We start from the raw sequence: 17,808 nt of genomic DNA on the forward strand, positions 1-17,808 counted from the left end.
CAAACAATAATATTCAGATTTCTATATTTTTAATCACCAGTCTTCAAGAGGCCACGGGTCCATTCATTTTTCCAAAAATGAAAAAAGCCAGGTCATTTTGAGAATAGTTTCCAACTGAGAGCGAGTTGGAGTTTTTTTTACTCTTGACCTATTAAGCGACTGCCACCCTCCTGTGCCCCCCCAGGCACTTGTTCTGGAGACGCTCTCTCTTGGCCCGCACTTCTATGCATAACAGAACTGGGCAAGCGAGCCGTAGAATACACTGGGAAAGCCATATGTCAGGCAGAAGGTCTCAGATTCAGCCCAGCCGTGCACAGACGTCCCAGAACCGCGAGGGACTCGTGACCAAAGCTTTAGAACATGCAATGCTTTTTCAAACCTGACGTCTACTTGGAAAATGTCTTCTTGGGTTGTAGTAGCTCAGTGGTTAACACGCTCGCCTATGAACCAGAAGACCCAGGTTCAAATCCCAGTTACTACCATTGTGTCCCTGAGCAAGACACTTAACCCTGAGTGTCTCCAGGGGGGGACTGTCCCTGTAACTACTGACTGTAAGGTGCTCTGGATAAGGGCATCTGGTAAATGCTGTAAATGTAAATCCTGTAAATGGTAGCTCTACAGGCAAGGTCTGTTAAAAAGTCCCAATTAGGAGCCTGTGATGTATGACCTGTTTACTGTGTGAGGCGGTACAGTTGCGCGCCAAGAGGGTGGAAGAAGCGCCGGAGAAATATGTTTATTCATGTGTTTCACTCCAGCAGCCCCTGGCACTTTTTCCGTGCCGAAATATCCGCGGAAGTGTTTGCGCGCTCGTCCTCACCTCCCTCCCTCTCTCTCTCTCTCCCTCTCTCTCTCTCTTTCTCTCTCTCTCCTGTTGCCGTAGCAATGGGGGAAAGCGGCCTCGTGCTCCCTGCCCTGGCTTCCGAGCTCGTCCAGGATCATCGCCAACAAGCCTTGGATACGGCTCGTCCTCACCATGACAACCACCGCGCTCATACTGGTCATGGCCGTGTTCAACATGGTAAGCTCCATGGCCACCGTCCCTCCGCGCCACCGCGAGAGTGCCACGCCTGAGCGCGGCGGCCACCAACGCGGCCACCACTTGTGAGGGGCTTGTCGTGGTCCAGCTCTCGGCCTCGGCCCTAATTGGCAATGGCCGTGCTCGGCCAGAGCCTCCACCACGCCGTGCTTCCGGTAATTGCCCCTTACCGCTCGCAGTCCAACGGTGGCGGACCTCCCTGTCGGTCAACGTCCCCGCCGCTTTCAGCAATTTGACGCGCAATTTCTACGGACCGCGCTCCGTACCCGCAGCTTAGTTGGAATAAGTGCCTTCTGATGGACGCGGCTGCTGATTAGACCCGAGGGGTGACCTAATCGTCCGGCCACCAGGTAATATCGCCGGTTAATCTAATAAGGGTAATTAGTGGTTTAGTGAAGCAGAAAAGCCGGAGCATTCCTCAGACTTCCCACCCGCCAGGGTAGCAACTGTGGAGCGTGCAGCCACGAGCTCAGACGTGCCAAACAGTCGTAAAAAGTCGTCTTCAGGCTGTCCATAAATTTGCAGATGCGTTCGATTACCGTTGGATGAACTATTTCATGCAGCATTATTCGGAGCCTGCATTAAAACTGCTCGTGCCCAGAAGACAAATGCCTGACCGTTACGAACAATGATGTTATAAATCACAAATTATCCCCATTATTATCCAGTAGGGACGTGTTATTACTTTTTTTAGTCATTTGCAAAATGTATTTACTTCCTCGGGAAGTTCACTATGTTATGTTTTACTTTTATTCATTTAATGAGTGATAATATTACTTTAAATGACCTCTTAGTTACGGTATATATTGTTTTTTATGCGTTAGCTACTTTTTACTTTGTAGAGAAGCCATAAACGTTGAAAAATGATAAATCCGTAAGTTTTCCTGCTCTGCTGTCCTACTTTTAATTCTACGTTGTATTTTTTTTTTTTTTATGAAATATTGTTACTGTATTACCGTTTTGGAAGTTACAAGTTAAAATATAATTGATTATCACATGATGAATACCAATCAATCAATACCAAAAAAAAAATAATGCGCTTGCGTGCGATTATGTGCATGTGGCAAAAAAAAACAATTCAGATCCTTGATCTTTAAATAGAGGCGGACGGAAGGTTAGCTGCCAGCAGCGGGTTTTAATGAGCGAAAACACCCGTTTGTGGCAGTCATCTGGTATCACGCCGCTTGTACATCACGGTGGATTAGCCGGAGGGGCCCAAGGGCAAGGCTGCTGCTGGAGACATCTCCAGATTGGATTTGAGCGGGTTTACAGGTCACTATCTCTTTGTCCGACAGCCAGAAACGGAGTCTTGTGGCTCTGTGATTGAGTTTGACCCCCCCACCGCCCCGCCCCTCTCCTTTCAACACCCCGAGCAGAGTCACAGGTGCCAAACAGAGGATTCTCTCCATGTTGTCGTGAATCAATTCACACGTTACATCTGCCGCCCTGCCCTCCGTCTATTTCCGACGCTGGGCTATAATCAGATCGGCTCTTCGCTGGTCTCTCACCTCGTTTTTTGTGTGTTCATTAGAGACTGTCCAGATGTGCGTGTCTCGTTCTTCAGCTGTCCTGCCCGCCGTAAACCAAAACCAAACAGCATGTAATCCATTTTTTTTCTATTTCTCTGTGTTATTTCATTTAATTACAGATCATTTACACGTAGGGCCCTATTTTCAGACTTTTTTCTATTCAGATTTAATATCATCATACATTTTATTTGCGGCATGGACAGCAAGCAAAAAATTTCCCTTATAAATCAGAACCAAGAATTTGCACGAAATAATCTCCAAAGCTGCCCCATAACGAGACTTGTAGGTGCCCTGGTGCACATGAAGCGTAATTATTCAGTGATTAATGCTAACCTCTGTCCGAGCCAATAATGTGTCTCTGCTAAAAAACATGTTCTGAGTAAATGCAAATGCGTCATCCCTGTTTACTATTCGGCTAAAGCGCTGTTCTGGCCCGAGCGTCCTTTGTGCCAAAAATAACTTCCCTTTCTACAGTTTTTCCTAGAGGATGAGAGGACACCAACCGTCCCCAGTTCCAACATGTCCAATGAAAGCTACCACAGCGCGTCCCCCAAAGCGGACAGGTTCTACCTGCCGGTAAGTAGCACCAGAAAATGGCCCCGGCCTTGATGCAGGGTGCCCGGTGTTTGCAAATAATGGGAATGATGAAGGGAACGTGCTTTGTGCTACTTTTTTCCAAATGAGCCAATTGCGTCTAATTTGAGATCTATCATTCTGCAGAATGCGCCAGCGAGATGTGCTTCCAGATGTTCTGGAGCTGGGGTGAAAAACACGTGTTCCATTAGTCCAGACTCACTGTCAGGCATTACATGAGCAGTCGTGTAGGACACCATCCAAGCCAGACATTTTAGATCAGTAATGCGTCACGGGGAAAACTGCTTCGGCTTGCATTTGGCTTTCCAAAGACTGCTGCATTTTCCTGATATGCGTAGTCATGATTTAACTTGTTACTCGTTGCCTCACACCGCCTTCCCACGTACCAGTTGCCCGTCTGGTGTGCATTTCTGCTGGTGTGTGGACCTCGTTCCTCATGTTCTCCTGTGGCCGGAGCTCCGGAAATATAGGTGTGGGCTCTGGGGAAGGCGGTATGGGAATGTATGTGTCTGATGAAAAATGCGTTTGAAGGTTTGCAGAGCCTGAACTCCACTGTACTCGTAACCTTTTAGTTAAAAGAACATGAAATAAGAGTGCAATATTTTTTCTTAATATACCGCCCTTGGTTGAGAATCACTAACTTCCTGGACACACAAATCAGGTTTAAATATCTGTAATATTAAGCATGCAATGTCATTTGTAAATGCTGAGTTACGAAATATGTCTACGTTATAAGATTGCTATGTTAAAAATATCCCCCAAAAGAAATGGGCATGATCGCACCAGGCTATGAGACGCTCAAAAGGTGTTTCAGGAGGCATATTTAACGATTTACATTTTCGCTTTGTGTTCTCACACACTGTAGTCAGAAATGATTTCATGCCAAATGCAGCGAGTCATGTGGCCACAGGCTCACGCCACTGAAGACGGGCATGGACTCGGGTTCTCTGAGAAGAGGCCGCTGGTGCTGCTGGTGGCACGTTCTGCTGATCTCACCACCCCCTGCAGGCGTTATGGTTCCCACACGGCTCTGTTAGAACGGTTGTTCTTAGTAGTCCGGTAGTAGTACGGTCGAGTAGTCTGAAAGGCCCGAGGCTTCTGAGATGAATGTCGTCCTGTTGGGCAGCTCATACGCAGCAGCTCTCACCCAATGAGACGTCAGGGGTGTAACTACAATGATTTTTCAATAAAATGTTTATTGTGTATCGAAATGAGCCGACATGAAATGACTGAAATCTGCTCTGTTTTCATAAGTAGCTTTCGGCACCACAAGGGAGGGAATATAATGTTTTCTTGCTCGCCGCACAACTTGTTCGCACGTTCACGTTCAGGCAGCTCCATCTGGTGGTGCTTCCTTATATACGACTCCGAATGGCAAATAGCCGTCTAATATAGATAATTCTCCAAAATACATCCTGCTTATTGATACACAAGAATCTCAAAGCTAGATAATGTGAATAATTACGATATTTCATGCATGTGGCATGAAGGTACGGTAAGGCATACTTCATGGAATTTGGGACACTGCTCAGTGTTTATTCATTTATTCCCATACTTTGGATAAATGTCTCTGCTTATGCTACAATATGCGCTCTGGCGCAAGAAAAAAAAAAACATAAAAGGGCCCTATTTTATTTTTTGAGACCTGTTAACGGACGTCTCAGGGAATTTCTTGGAAAAACAGCGCCGATCGTACCAGCCGTTAAGGGGCCGTCATTCACGCAGCCCTTACTGCTAATAGCCTTAGCCCATTCTCCCTCCAACCAACATGAAATATGTCTCGGGCACCGTTGCCACCTCACCGAAAGTCACTTTGCAATAGCGCTGGTTATTTATCGGTGTTCAGGGCAGACGAAGCATGGAAGGTGCTTTTGCACTGTCAGTTCAATGGGGAGTAAAAATGCCATGCTCCTCATTTCGAAAAATAAACCTAAAAAATCTGTCGGTGTAATATGTGGAACTGATTCTGTGTCATTAAAGCACCGTTGTTTCCAGCGATTTTTATTATTTCTGAAATTGCAGTGCGCCATCTCTTCATTTACTTGTCACATGTAAAGTGACAAGCACCTGTCTGACTGCTGATAGAGTGCTGTTACTTAGCAACGGCCCCAACTGTAGAGTCTCAGGTGGAACAGGCTGCCGTTCACAGGCGTTAAGAGTTATGCGTTGCTGTTATGCTTATTTACTGCAGCAGGATTTAGCACTTCTTCAGACGCATTATTGCTCGAGTAACGTCAGTCAGTGCCGCATGTAGACATGTATCCCAATGCACGAGTCCCCTTACGAGGTTTAATCGGTCCCCCCCCGTCTTGCCCTCCGTTGCAGTATTTCATCTACAGCTGCATCCTGGGCCTGGTATCCTGCTCCGTGTTCCTGAGGATAAACTACGAGCTGAAGATGGTGATCATGCTGGCGGCCGTGGTGGCCTACAACATCATCATCCTGCAGACCCACGCCGGAATGCTGGACGAGTACAGCACGACTCTCTACTTAACTCAGCAGCTGGACCGGTATGAGGCAAGACTCATAAACTCCGTAGCGTATAGCAATTCTTGCTCTTTGAGGTTTCTTATTAACCGTATTGGCATTCATGGACAAAAAATGCAATAGTGGTATTTGGTGTCAAACACATGATTTGTGTAATTTGTCTCGGAAAAGGGGGGGAGGGATCCTGCAATGTGCATTGTATTACATTTGGGTCAATGCAGATCACATATATCATTTTTTTAAAGTTAATATTTCTTATTAAGGGCCTGTTGATGCTCCCATTGAGACATACTGCCTGAGAAATAAGAAATTCATGTTTTTGCTTTTCTTTGACCTGCAAAATGTCCCCACTTGTGATGTGTGTGAGGGCATTTGGTACCCGCTAAGAGTTCAATACACAGTCATAACTCTCTGATTTTCACACACACACACACACACACACACACACACACACTCAGCTTCTAACTGTCTCTCTCTGCTACAGACTCACACTCACATGCATACACAAAAACAGACGTGCACACTCACATGATTTTTTTCCCTTTCTCACACACACACACACACACACACAAATCCAGTGTTACTCTATGGTGGAGCCCCGAAGACTGTGGCATGCCATGCATTTAAACAAGGCTTCATAATGGGACATTTGGTCAATATGTGGCATTCCATTGTGTTGTAAATGACTGTACTCATTTTAATCTTTGTGACCCCAGTAACACATCTGCACAACTGCAGAGTCTAGATAAGAAAGCACAGAAAGTCCTTTTTCCGTTTAGGCCCCTTCGCTCCGTACCTCTGTAATTGTCGGAATTATGATTGACAGGCCATGAGATTGAGGGTTTGTGCGGTGTCAGCTGGGGATTGATTTTCTTTTTCTTTCTTTCCTAACGGCCAGAGTTAGCCGCTTATTCGCAGACCATTTAGAGTGCTGGTCATGTAGCTGCTCCATCCAGAACTGACTCTCTCTCTCTCTCTCTCTCTCTCTGTTTCATTTCCCCTGCATGCGGCACAGCCCAGGAGTTCTGAAGGACTTAAAAACGATGGGCTCCGTCTCTTTGTTTATCTTCTTCATCACCCTCCTTGTTCTAGCCAGACAGGTGAGTCAATAGACTTTAACGGATTTGATTTTGATTTGCGTCGCCTATTTCACGGTGGGTAGCGCTGTTCAATTCACTTCATGTCTGAGAGCAGCCTCGCGTTTCTTCTCGAGCCGGCTAAGTTTGAAAAAAACGGGGGAAAAAAGCCTCCGACGGCACTGCGAATCTAAATTGGAGCTCCTCTGCACCACAGGGCCTCATCAGTCACGTCCCCATTTAGAACCAGCAGCGCGCTGTTAGAGGCGAGATTCTCCCGCAAGGCCACTCACCGCGGACTGTAACTGCATCTGCGCGGAAGTCTCTTAATGCGCCGTTTTCTTCCGGGGGTGGAGACTGCAACCAAACTGGGTTTCTGGGTTGACCCAGTCCGAAAGTTAGGACCTGATCGTGCCACAGACTTCCCTCGCATTTTAAACACCTACTGTGACCATTAATACATCTTTTGCGAACCTCAACACAGCAATTTGATTTTGCTGCAGAATATGCAGGCTTTCTTTTAAATGAAAAGTGTGAAAATGAGAATAAAATGTCTGCGTGGTAAAATGTCTAGGGTGGTAGCAGCCACGCCTATGAACCAGAAGACCCAGGTTCAAACCCCACTTACTACCATCGTGTCCCTGAGCAAGACACTTAACCCTGAGTGTCTCCAGGGGGGGACTGTCCTTGTAACTACTGATTGTAAGTCGCTCTGGATAAGGGCGTCTGGTAAATACTGTAAATGTAAATGTAAGTACTTGAAAGTTAGTGGTTACCTGTCACGCCGGCGAGCTGATTGTGGTGGATTGTGGTGTGGTTGATGATTGTGGTGGATTAACATTATATACACACCCGTCTTCGTCCGATGTCTTTCGTTGGAAGTGTTTCGTTTTACAATGAATGTGATCACTTGCAGTAGAAAGCAGTCTGAAGTGCTGAAGTGAAGAGCAAAATAAAACTATATCTACTGTGTGTGTGTGTGTGTGTGTGTGTGTGTGTGTGTATATATACATTCATTAAAAGTGGCTTCAGGTCTCTTGAGGATTGCTACTTTTCTTGAGAGCCTTAGTTTGGAGAGTAATTATGTCCTTCAGAGTTTAATGGTGGTGGAATAAGACAAGACTTCTTTGGACATTGTTTCAGCACAATTTGTCTTTGATGTCATATTTTGGTCTTGAAAGTTGTCTGGCAGGCACTCTCTGGAAGATTCTGTGAATTGGGGCTTTGAACTCCACAACTCTTAACTTTTAAAGCACATTTTTTTATCTGCCCTAATGTCACGAGCTGAAGAGCCTGGAATTGGGCTCAGGTCTTACCTCTGCTAATCTTCTGTCAGATCTTTCAGATCCCCCTTGCTAAGGAGGCTTTGTAGAGCTTCACTACTAGCTTTTCTTGTTGTCCACCTTGCCATGCCGACGGAATAGCTTTTTCAAGTCATCGTCGCTCAGAAATATTCAGGCGAGAAACAGATAGCCATTGATCCGTCTGGACCCCAAGAGACTTTAGAACCCTACATTAATTGCCTCATCTCCAGGCTTGACTTGCCATTGACTTACAGCACTATCGACCATGACGCCACCCCCTTGAGGCCGGTCAGCCACGGTACTTCGCCTGAAAAGTCACCTCCGCTGGGGTCCTCCGTCTGCGCCCTGATTTGTTCTGCAGGACTTCTCCACACTAACCGTTTCTGTGTAGATTCTATGCTCCCACAGAGCCTTACATTTACATTTACAGCATTTACCAGACGCCCTTATCCAGAGCGACTTACAGTCAGTAGTTACAGGGACAGTCGGTTTCTTTTTGTCTTTAATCTATTTGTTGTTTACCAATGAGAAATCAGCGTTGCCTGGATTGTCCAGTGCCTGGTGTGGACCAATTGAGAATGAAATGGAAATTGGGAGCATGTCTCTTCCTATTATGTTTAATGGAAGCAGTGAGAAGGGAGAATGGAGGTTCAGGATGATGTCCTTCACTTCCCAGATGGTGTGTTGACAGTAATTTATAGGTTTGCAGGTTTGGGTGAAGCACTTTTTCCTGCCTTGGCACAACCTGAAATTAAATGCCCTTCACATTCTTTCCCCAAGATCTGTACCTGAAGCCACTGAGAAGTTCCATTGTTGCTATGTAATGTGCACCTAAAGGGTCTGGTGTGCATGCCAACCAATTGTATTGGCTTAATTGGAAATGTGAAAATGTAAGAATTAAGATTTATTTCTTTATGATGGGGAATATGAAAAGTTGCACCTTAAAATGAGATGAACATACATACAGGCCCATAGTATGGACACACCTTCTCATTCAATGTGTTTTCTTTATTTTCATGACCATTTACATTGGTAGGTTCTCACTGAAGGCATCAAAACTATGAATGAACACATGTGGAGTTATGTACTTTTGGCCTGTACTGTACATACAGTAAATATACACCAGACACAACATCACCATCATTGACTGGTGAAGTGAATTGATTATGTTGATCCAGTGGTACTTCATTCTTGAAGTTGATGTGTTGAAAACAGGAACGTTCTGAAAGTTTATTACACATAATCCTGTCTCCGTACTAGCCGTAAAAAAAAATTATTATTAATCTGTGGCTTTAGCAGCAAAAAATTTTTGTTTTGTCTGGCCACGATATATCGGACTGTCAATGTACATTTAATTATCACTGCTCATGAGTTCAATATAAGTTCACAGGACTACCGTACCCTACCCTACTGAACGAGCATTTTACTTATTTTTCATTTCAGCTTAATTTTGCCTAGGGAGACTAGGGAATTCGGAGCTCCTAATAGTACCATTTTACTAGGTGCCATAGACACCTAAAGTAGACAGAAATTAATCCATATATATGGAGTTACTCAAGCCCAGGAGAATAATAATGTACTCAATGCTGTAAACAGGTGTCAATATTTGCTTCAAAAGAACTATATTAATACATTTATATAGATGGTTATTACAGATAGTTATTACACTTATTAAATCCACACTTGGCAGTGTAATGATTTTCCTGTCAAAAGCTACAGGTGTGTGTGTGTGTGTGTGTGTGTGTGTGTGTGTGTGTCTATATATATATATATATATATATATATATGTGTGTGTGTGTGTGTGTGTGTGTGTGTGTGTGTGTGTGTGTGTGTGTATATATATATATATATATGTATATATATATATATATATGTATGTATATATATGTATATATATATATATATATATATATATATACACCCAATATATTGGGGTTTTATTGTACACTGTGCCAATTTACTTTTGATCATAATTCTTTGTAAGTGGGGTTTATCACGAACTGTGATCAATTTGAATTAGCAATTAGATCATCCTTCCCCTGCAGCCCTACGGGATTCGACTTTTACGTTGTTCCGGGGCCTGGAGGTAAATAGTGCTAAATCGTTCGGAGTCGAAATGCGCCGCCATCCCAGCGCGCCCACACTCACTCCTGAAATAAGGGCCGAGAGAAGCTCTTTTGTTTGCTCGCGACCACCAGGGTAATCTAGCGATTATTAGTATGCGGCGTCCTTCGGCGTAAACCCCCATTGCTTCGTATTAGACCGACCTCGGCATGAACCCGGGGCCGTGGATCCTGCTAATGCTAGAACGTCGAACCCTCGTGGGTTCGGGGTTTTTTGTTCTGTTTTGTTTTTTTGGGATTTGTCCTTCGTGAACGCGATTCGCCAGTCGATCGCCGGCATGGGGTTGATTGTTGACTTCTCCAGCTGCCATCAAATAGTCATCACGCCGCACCAATCTGGGTTAAATATGCCAATCGCTGCTAATTGAGCGCCGCGAGGAAGCCGGCGTGTCGCTTCGCTGCAAGTCCCACATGATTTTCATGCCTTTTCTTTTATGTCTTCGCTACGAAATGCACAGAAATGTCCCCGGTGTCTCATCAGCAACTGATGTAAGTCGCTCTGGATCAGGGTGTCTGATAAATGCTGTAAATGTGCCGTGTGCCGAGACTTCAAAAGCTTGATCATAAAACCGTGCTGCTACCGAAAATTCGGATTGCTCGAGATAAAGAGCACACAAGACAGTAGGGGATCATTTTCACCTCCGTACAGGACGCTCAAAAAGGTCTGCATTCGGGTGTGAACTAAGGGTCGATGAACTTTGACCCCAGTTGACGCATTCCAAGCCATTCTTCAAATGAGCTTAATAAATGACGGTGAAAATGAATCGTTTAATATTTTAAATCATTGCTTACATCGTTGGGAACTTTAATAGTTTAATATTTTCCTAATTCGTTGCATTATTAATTAGGGCTCAGGCCTTGTTGAGAACCTCTCTGGATGTTGCTGCTGACAGTGTTTCACGGTCTGTTGTGTTGTGCTGTTTTGTCTCTTTAACTCACGCACAAGGTGATCAGATGTCTGCCATCTCTTTACCTCTGTGTCCCCTTTGTAACAGAATGAATATTACTGTAGGTTGGACTTCCTGTGGAAGAACAAGTTCAAGAAGGAGTGCGAGGAGATCGAGACCATGGAGAACCTGAACCGCGTGCTGCTGGAGAACGTTCTGCCGGCCCACGTTGCTGAGCACTTTCTGGCCCGGAACTGGAAGAACGAGGTACAGACCTCATTGTTCTCAAGTGGCGCTCTTTGGGCGTGTCCTCACTGCATTCGTGTAACCGGTGCTCTTTTTGGGTCCTTTGCAGGATCTTTACCACCAGTCTTATGACGTGGTGTGCGTGATGTTTGCCTCCATCCCAGACTTCAAAGAGTTCTACACAGAGTCAGACGTGAACAAGGAAGGACTTGAGTGCCTCCGACTCCTCAATGAGATCATAGCAGATTTTGATGAGGTCATTATTTCTCTGTCAGGGTTTGTTACTCCATTCTTATCGCTGTGACACATTGCAGCATGCACAGTAATTAATGAATAATATATGAATGCTAACAAATCAGCATAATGGTTTTTTTTTTATTTAGCAGAATATCAAATTAATTTGTGATTTGCCTATCAGTTCTATCTATCTATCTATCTATCTATCTAAAGTTAAAGTGATACACAGCAGCACAGCACCCGGTGGACACGGTGAAATTTGTCCTCTGCATTTAACCCTTCACCCTGAGTGAGCAGAGTGTGGCAGTGTTGGGAAGGTTACTTATAAAATGTATTCCACTACAGATTACAGAATACATGCCCCAAGATGTAATTTGTAATGGATTACGTTAAATTACTCAATGTGAGTTATGTATTCTGAATACTTAATATATTGGATTATTTAATATATTGTCATGCTTTTTACAACTACATGAATGTAGCAATCACAGATAATAAAAACTATTTCTTTATTTATAAAGCTGAAAAAGTGGAAGAGTATTAGACAAAAATAAAATATGCCATTGAAAAGTATTTACTGTTATGGTCACCAACATATTCCATCACTTAGTTAAAATAAAAAGTAGCCTTGCACAAGGAAAAAAACTGCATTTTCAATGACCGTCTTCCTGGACAAAAAAGGTCATATATAAAACAATTCTCAAAAATTAAAAATATACTTTTTTGGCATTTACTGTCAATATTATTCATCCACAAATAATATAAAAATAGTAAAGATCAGATATTTTAAACTTGATGTGACAATGACAAGATGCACTTTAAACCTTGCCACCAGATATAATTTTAAACAATTTAAGACAATATAATGCAACCCAGCCGCATTACTTCATGGCCATTTAACAAAGGCAACGAGAACCATCTAAGGTGTCAGTGCCGAACTGTTTGGCTGAAAAACTTAAATCCCCCCAAAAATCCAATAATTGGCTAACAATTGCCATAAACATATGAGGGGCTGCTTTTCTAATGCTTGCAAAAAAATCTAACACTAAGTTTACAAAAGAATACAGGGATATTTCTTATAAAAATTATTATAAAAATGCATGAATTAGTTATTGCTCGCACTCTTACTGTACTTGGAAACGTTTTGCGGAAACGTTTGGCACTATTACGCGCACTGTTACGCACACTTGTGCTGGCTCTGGAACGGGCAGGTGGCTTTTGCGGGTTGTCCTGGTGGCAGCGGGCGCACGCGTGTCCCGGGGCGGTTCGGGCGCGAATCAGATTCATTTATTTCAACAAAGTAACTGTATTCTGATTATCGCTCATTTAAACGGTGACTGTAGCGAAATACAGTCACTCATAATTTGTATTCTAAATACGTAACGCCATTACATGTATTCCGTTACTCCCCAACACTGGAGTGTGGGGAGGGTGCTTTGCTCAGTGGCACCTCGGTGGCTTCCTTAACCGCTAGGCCACCACTGCCCCATATCCATCCATCCATCCATCTCTCTGTCTGTGCTCCTTGTTACTGTTACTGTTATGGATTTCTATTGATGGGTCTGCATTTATTTTGATTTCTTCTCTTGAAGCTGCTCTCCAAGCCCAAGTTCAGTGGGGTTGAAAAGATCAAGACCATTGGCAGCACCTACATGGCTGCCACAGGACTGAATGTGACGCCAGGTCCGGAGGGCACTCAGGTACTCAGCGGGGAGACAAAGGGCAGAGAAGGCGGTGCAGTTTAATGAGCAAGCTTATTAAAGCAGAGTTTTTCTTCCCTCCCTGAAGCAGGACCACGACCGGCAGTACTTGCACATCGGGACCATGGTGGAATTTGCCTTCGCTCTGGTCGGGAAGCTCGACATGATCAACAAACACTCATTCAACGATTTCAGATTGCGAGTGGGTACGTGAGATGAATGAGGTTACTGCACCTGGTGCTTTAGGGTCTAATTCCATATTCCCATCCAAAAAAATGAGTTCACGTTGAATCACATCTGAAGGATGAAATGTTTGAATTAATGAGATTTGCAATGGCCGTCACATCGTGAAGACTTTATTTGATTTGTTTCAGGAATAAACCATGGCCCTGTAATAGCAGGGGTGATCGGAGCGCAGAAGCCGCAGTATGATATCTGGGGGAACAGCGTGAACGTGGCGAGCAGGATGGAGAGTACAGGGGTCCTCGGCAAAATACAGGTCAGCCGCCGCTCCGCTCGCGTAAATGCCTGGTCCGTGTTTGGCCGCGTTCACAGCCGTTCTGTCGCCTGCAGGTCACCGAAGAGACGAGCCAGGTCCTGCAGACGCTGGGGTACGCGTGTTCCTGCCGAGGGATCATCAACGTTAAGGGGAAGGGGGACCTGGAGACCTACTTTGTTCACACGGAGATGACCCGATCTTTGTCACAGGGGAACGTAATGCCTTGAACTTTTGAAGAAGCAAATAAAAAAAAAAAAAAAAGGACAAAACCTTACAGCCTACACACACCGACCTACAGTCTGCACACACGGTGCAGAGACACAACCCCCTAAATAAAACGTGAATAAACCTGCATGGTCTTAGTCATACAGAGGAGTCGATAGTTGTCACGACTGTTTTGAGTGGTCCCGTCCTCTTCGTGTCTTAGCGTGGCCACTGTGTGCGCAGCCAAGAGTTTACGATTTTATTTTTTTTTTTTTGTAAGAATGTACAAAATCTGTGTTGCCATGTTGAACATCGTCGTTTTCTTATTCATTAAAGAATTTGTACATATCTGGCTGTCATTTTATGTCTGGATGTATAATGGGCAGTTTTTTTTATTATTTCACTATTTTTTCAGTATTATAAAAGGTGTTTTTTAGAATGAACCGGATGTTTTTGCATTTTTTTTAAGTCCTTGGAACCAGGGTTGAGGTGTAACACAGTACCTGTAATGGAAATATGTATTCAGAATGAAACATTTGTATTCATTGCATTTTTGAATGTAGTTACTTTACAAAAAAATAATATTCATGATGTTTTAATTGCACGGCACCACCCAAACTTATTGCATAATAAACAAATATATAGCACAGCACAGCATTTTTAACAGGTACTTTATATGTACTCTAAAAGTATTCAGAATACATTTTTCCCCGTTTTACAGTTATGGTTGTCACGACTACGGACTTACGGGGGAAGGAAGCGCAGAGGTCTGACATGTTGGGAAGGGGTTTTATTCATAAACAAACAAACAAATACAAATAAACAATGGCGCGGTGGCCAAAAACGGGAAATAAAAGGGAAAAAACACAAACTAACCCGTAGGCGTGTGGCGATTGCCAGAACTCAAAACGCATGAAACAAAACTAGGTCAAGTTCGTGCAGCGAGTTCACGAAAATGCCAGAGACCCCGAACGGGCGGAAACTTCCGGCATTTATGGGGCGTCAGGATTGGATTCTGGTGTGGAGTCCAGCTGCAGGCAATCCTGACAGAGCCCCCCCTCCAAGGGCTACGTCCTCGGAGCCCCAACAGTACCATCAGTGGAGGCGGCGGGGCGGACGGCGGCAACCACAGGGCTCCTGCCCTGCTGTATCCTCCCCTTGGAGGACCCGGTCCCTCGGGCTGGCTCCCCGGCGTGGTCAGGCGTGGCGGCCCCGGTCCCTCGGGCTGGCTCCCCGGCGTGGTCAGGCGTGGCGGCCCCGGACCCTCGGCCTGGCTCCCCGGCGTGGTCCCGCTTGGCGGCCCCGGACCCTCGGCCTGGCTCCCCGGCGTGGTCCCGCTTGGCGGCCCCGGACCCTCGGCCTGGCTCCCCGGCGTGGTCCCGCATGGCGGCCCCGGACCCTCGGCCTGGCTCCCCGGCGTGGTCCCGCATGGCGGCCCCGGACCCTCGGCCTGGCTCCCCGGCGTGGTCCCGCATGGCGGCCCCGGACTCCCGTACCTGCACACAATAATCAGGGCCGATCCATCTGGGTACGTGTGGGCCCTGTCTCCACATGTCCCCTCTGACACGTCTTGTGTCACCCCCTGCACCGCGCAGGGAGATTGTCCCAGAGCCTCCGGCGACTGTTCCAGGCACCCCAGGCTGGTGCCTTCTGGGACTATGCAGCCCCTCTCGCTGCCCGGCCCTGGTGCCAAGGGGGGGGCATTGCCAGACCATCCGGCTAGCCCCTTCTGCATCCGTTGGGACAAGCAGGCCCTCTTCCTGCCTGTCCCAGCTGGGTCCTCATGCCTACCCGGGGGCTCTATGGCGCTCCACCCCTCTGGAGGCAGACGCAGGCCCATGCCTGGCCCGCCCTCCTCACTGGCTACCGGAGGACCCAGCTCCATCGCTTCCCCACCTCCCCTCCCCTCAGGAGGAGTCCCCAACCCGAACTGCACCCCCCCAAAAAATTCTTTGGGGGAGCACCCCCCCCGGCTGGACTTAGGGGTACCTTGGGGCTTGTCCACCTCACCTTGGACCAGCACATTCGGGTCAGGAACCTCCTCCCTGGGGTTCGGCTCCGCGGCTGGGTCGCCATCTGGTGGACACAAAGAGGGGAAGTGGGGGCGACATACGGACACATATGTCACACAGACACACACAGACAGAGACAGACAGAAGAGAGGGTCGTCTGGCTCCCTCTCTGGGCTCTCCGGGACCTCCTCAGGGGGCACAGCCAGGATCTCGGGAGGAGCGACCTTCTCGTCGCCCACCAGTGCTGGGTCTTCTTGCCCCGGATCCTGACTGGCACTGGATGTGGTGGAGGGGCAGAGTTCGATCCCTGGCTCAGGCCGATCAAACTCCGCCCTCAGTCTCGGTTGGAAGTCCCGAAAACTCCTGTCTGTCTCTCCCTGCTGCCAGAGGGCTGCGCTCCAGCCCCATGCTGATCCAGTCAGACACGTGAGGATGGTAGTGATCTCGTCTGTGTCTGCTGCCCCACTGAAGGGTCCCGGGACAATTGGGCTGTCCCACACGGGGCTGGGCACGTCGCTGGAGATGGTGGTAGGTGTGTGGTGTGGAGGGGGGTGGACGTCTTCTCCAGCAGGTGTGGGCGCTGGTGCGGCGCTGCCATTTCGCTGGGGAACGTCCGGGCAGAGGGAAGGCGGGTCGGCGACTGGAGCAGGAATGGAGGATTCCCTGCGAGGCAGTCCCGGCAGTGCAGTTGCTGGCTGGCGACCTCCCGTCGCCCTCTTCCACCAGCTTTCCTCACACTGCTGGGAGGGACGTGGGTCTCCACGGACCTCGTGACGATCCTGGATGGGCGCGATGGACGGAGCCATCCCGGCACCGACTGCCCAAACGGCGTCATCCTGGTCGTCGTCCGTGTCAACCTCGTACCCCCGGAAGTCACATGGGTCATCACGGACGCCGCGATGATCTCGGACGCGCACGCTGGGCGGAGCCATCCCGGCACCGACCGCCCACCGAAAATCCACGTCATCATCGCTTTCGTCATCCGTGTCCTCCCACCGGTGACTCCAAGGGTCGTCCACCCTGCGGACATCCTGGACCCATGGCGCGATAAGCTCCCATGGGCAGTACTCTGGCCATTCGGGCTGGAGGCTGCCCACCTCCTCGCTGGAGGAACGCCGCCGTTGTTGTTGCCGCTTCTCACCCCCTTGGAAGTGACGTGGGTCCCCACGGACCTTGCGACGATCGCAGACTGGCGCGATGGGCGGAGCCCAACTCTCGTCTCCCGTGCTCTCGTCGTCATCCGTGTCGTCCCAGTCCACAGGGAGCCTTGCCAGCAGAGCGCAGAGTTCTTGGCTCGACATGGCGAAGATCGTGGGGGTCGCATCTTCTGCGCTCGCTGCCCACGTCACTTCCTCGCTGCTGCCGACGCCAACGTCCTCGCTCCGCCCACTCACCCGCCGACGTTGTCGCTTCCGGGTTTCGCGGAGTTTCCCGGGGGTGACGTCATCACGCGGCGCCGCGTACCACGGCTTCTCGGGGAGAAAACGCTCCACCAGAACGGGCGGCGCGTCTCTCCCCTGGTGTCCGCGTTCGCCGCGCCGCGCTGCGTCCTTCGCGGCGTTTCTTCTCCTCTGCTTTCCACCTCTGCGCTTTTGGGTGGGTCGCTGGCATTCTGTCACGACTACGGACTTACGGGGGAAGGAAGCGCAGAGGTCTGACATGTTGGGAAGGGGTTTTATTCATAAACAAACAAACAAATACAAATAAACAATGGCGCGGTGGCCAAAAACGGGAAATAAAAGGGAAAAAACACAAACTAACCCGTAGGCGTGTGGCGATTGCCAGAACTCAAAACGCATGAAACAAAACTAGGTCAAGTTCGTGCAGCGAGTTCACGAAAATGCCAGAGACCCCGAACGGGCGGAAACTTCCGG

At 47.5% G+C, this 17,808-nt stretch overlaps 1 protein-coding gene across 2 annotated transcripts in view; it reads left to right on the top strand.

Annotated features, from left to right (window-relative positions):
* adcy2b (adenylate cyclase 2b (brain)) overlaps window positions 1-14,365 on the top strand; it is a 51,746-nt gene extending 37,381 nt beyond the window's left edge. The window contains exons 16-25 of one of the 2 annotated variants that reach the window (XM_028963788.1): window positions 881-1,018; window positions 3,040-3,141; window positions 5,485-5,669; window positions 6,662-6,746; window positions 11,145-11,303; window positions 11,392-11,538; window positions 13,112-13,219; window positions 13,311-13,425; window positions 13,594-13,718; window positions 13,793-14,365. In XM_028963788.1, coding sequence (XP_028819621.1) covers window positions 881-1,018; window positions 3,040-3,141; window positions 5,485-5,669; window positions 6,662-6,746; window positions 11,145-11,303; window positions 11,392-11,538; window positions 13,112-13,219; window positions 13,311-13,425; window positions 13,594-13,718; window positions 13,793-13,945 — 1,317 coding nt within the window. In that variant the 3' untranslated portion in view covers window positions 13,946-14,365. Of the gene's footprint in view, window positions 1-880; window positions 1,019-3,039; window positions 3,142-5,484; window positions 5,670-6,661; window positions 6,747-11,144; window positions 11,304-11,391; window positions 11,539-13,111; window positions 13,220-13,307; window positions 13,426-13,593; window positions 13,719-13,792 lie in introns of both variants that reach the window. The other variant, XM_028963787.1, reaches the window with a different exon arrangement.
* Window positions 14,366-17,808: the final 3,443 nt, after the last annotated feature.

This window comes from Denticeps clupeoides, chromosome 20 (assembly GCF_900700375.1).
Source record: "Denticeps clupeoides chromosome 20, fDenClu1.1, whole genome shotgun sequence".
Classification (NCBI taxonomy): domain Eukaryota; kingdom Metazoa; phylum Chordata; class Actinopteri; order Clupeiformes; family Denticipitidae; genus Denticeps; species Denticeps clupeoides.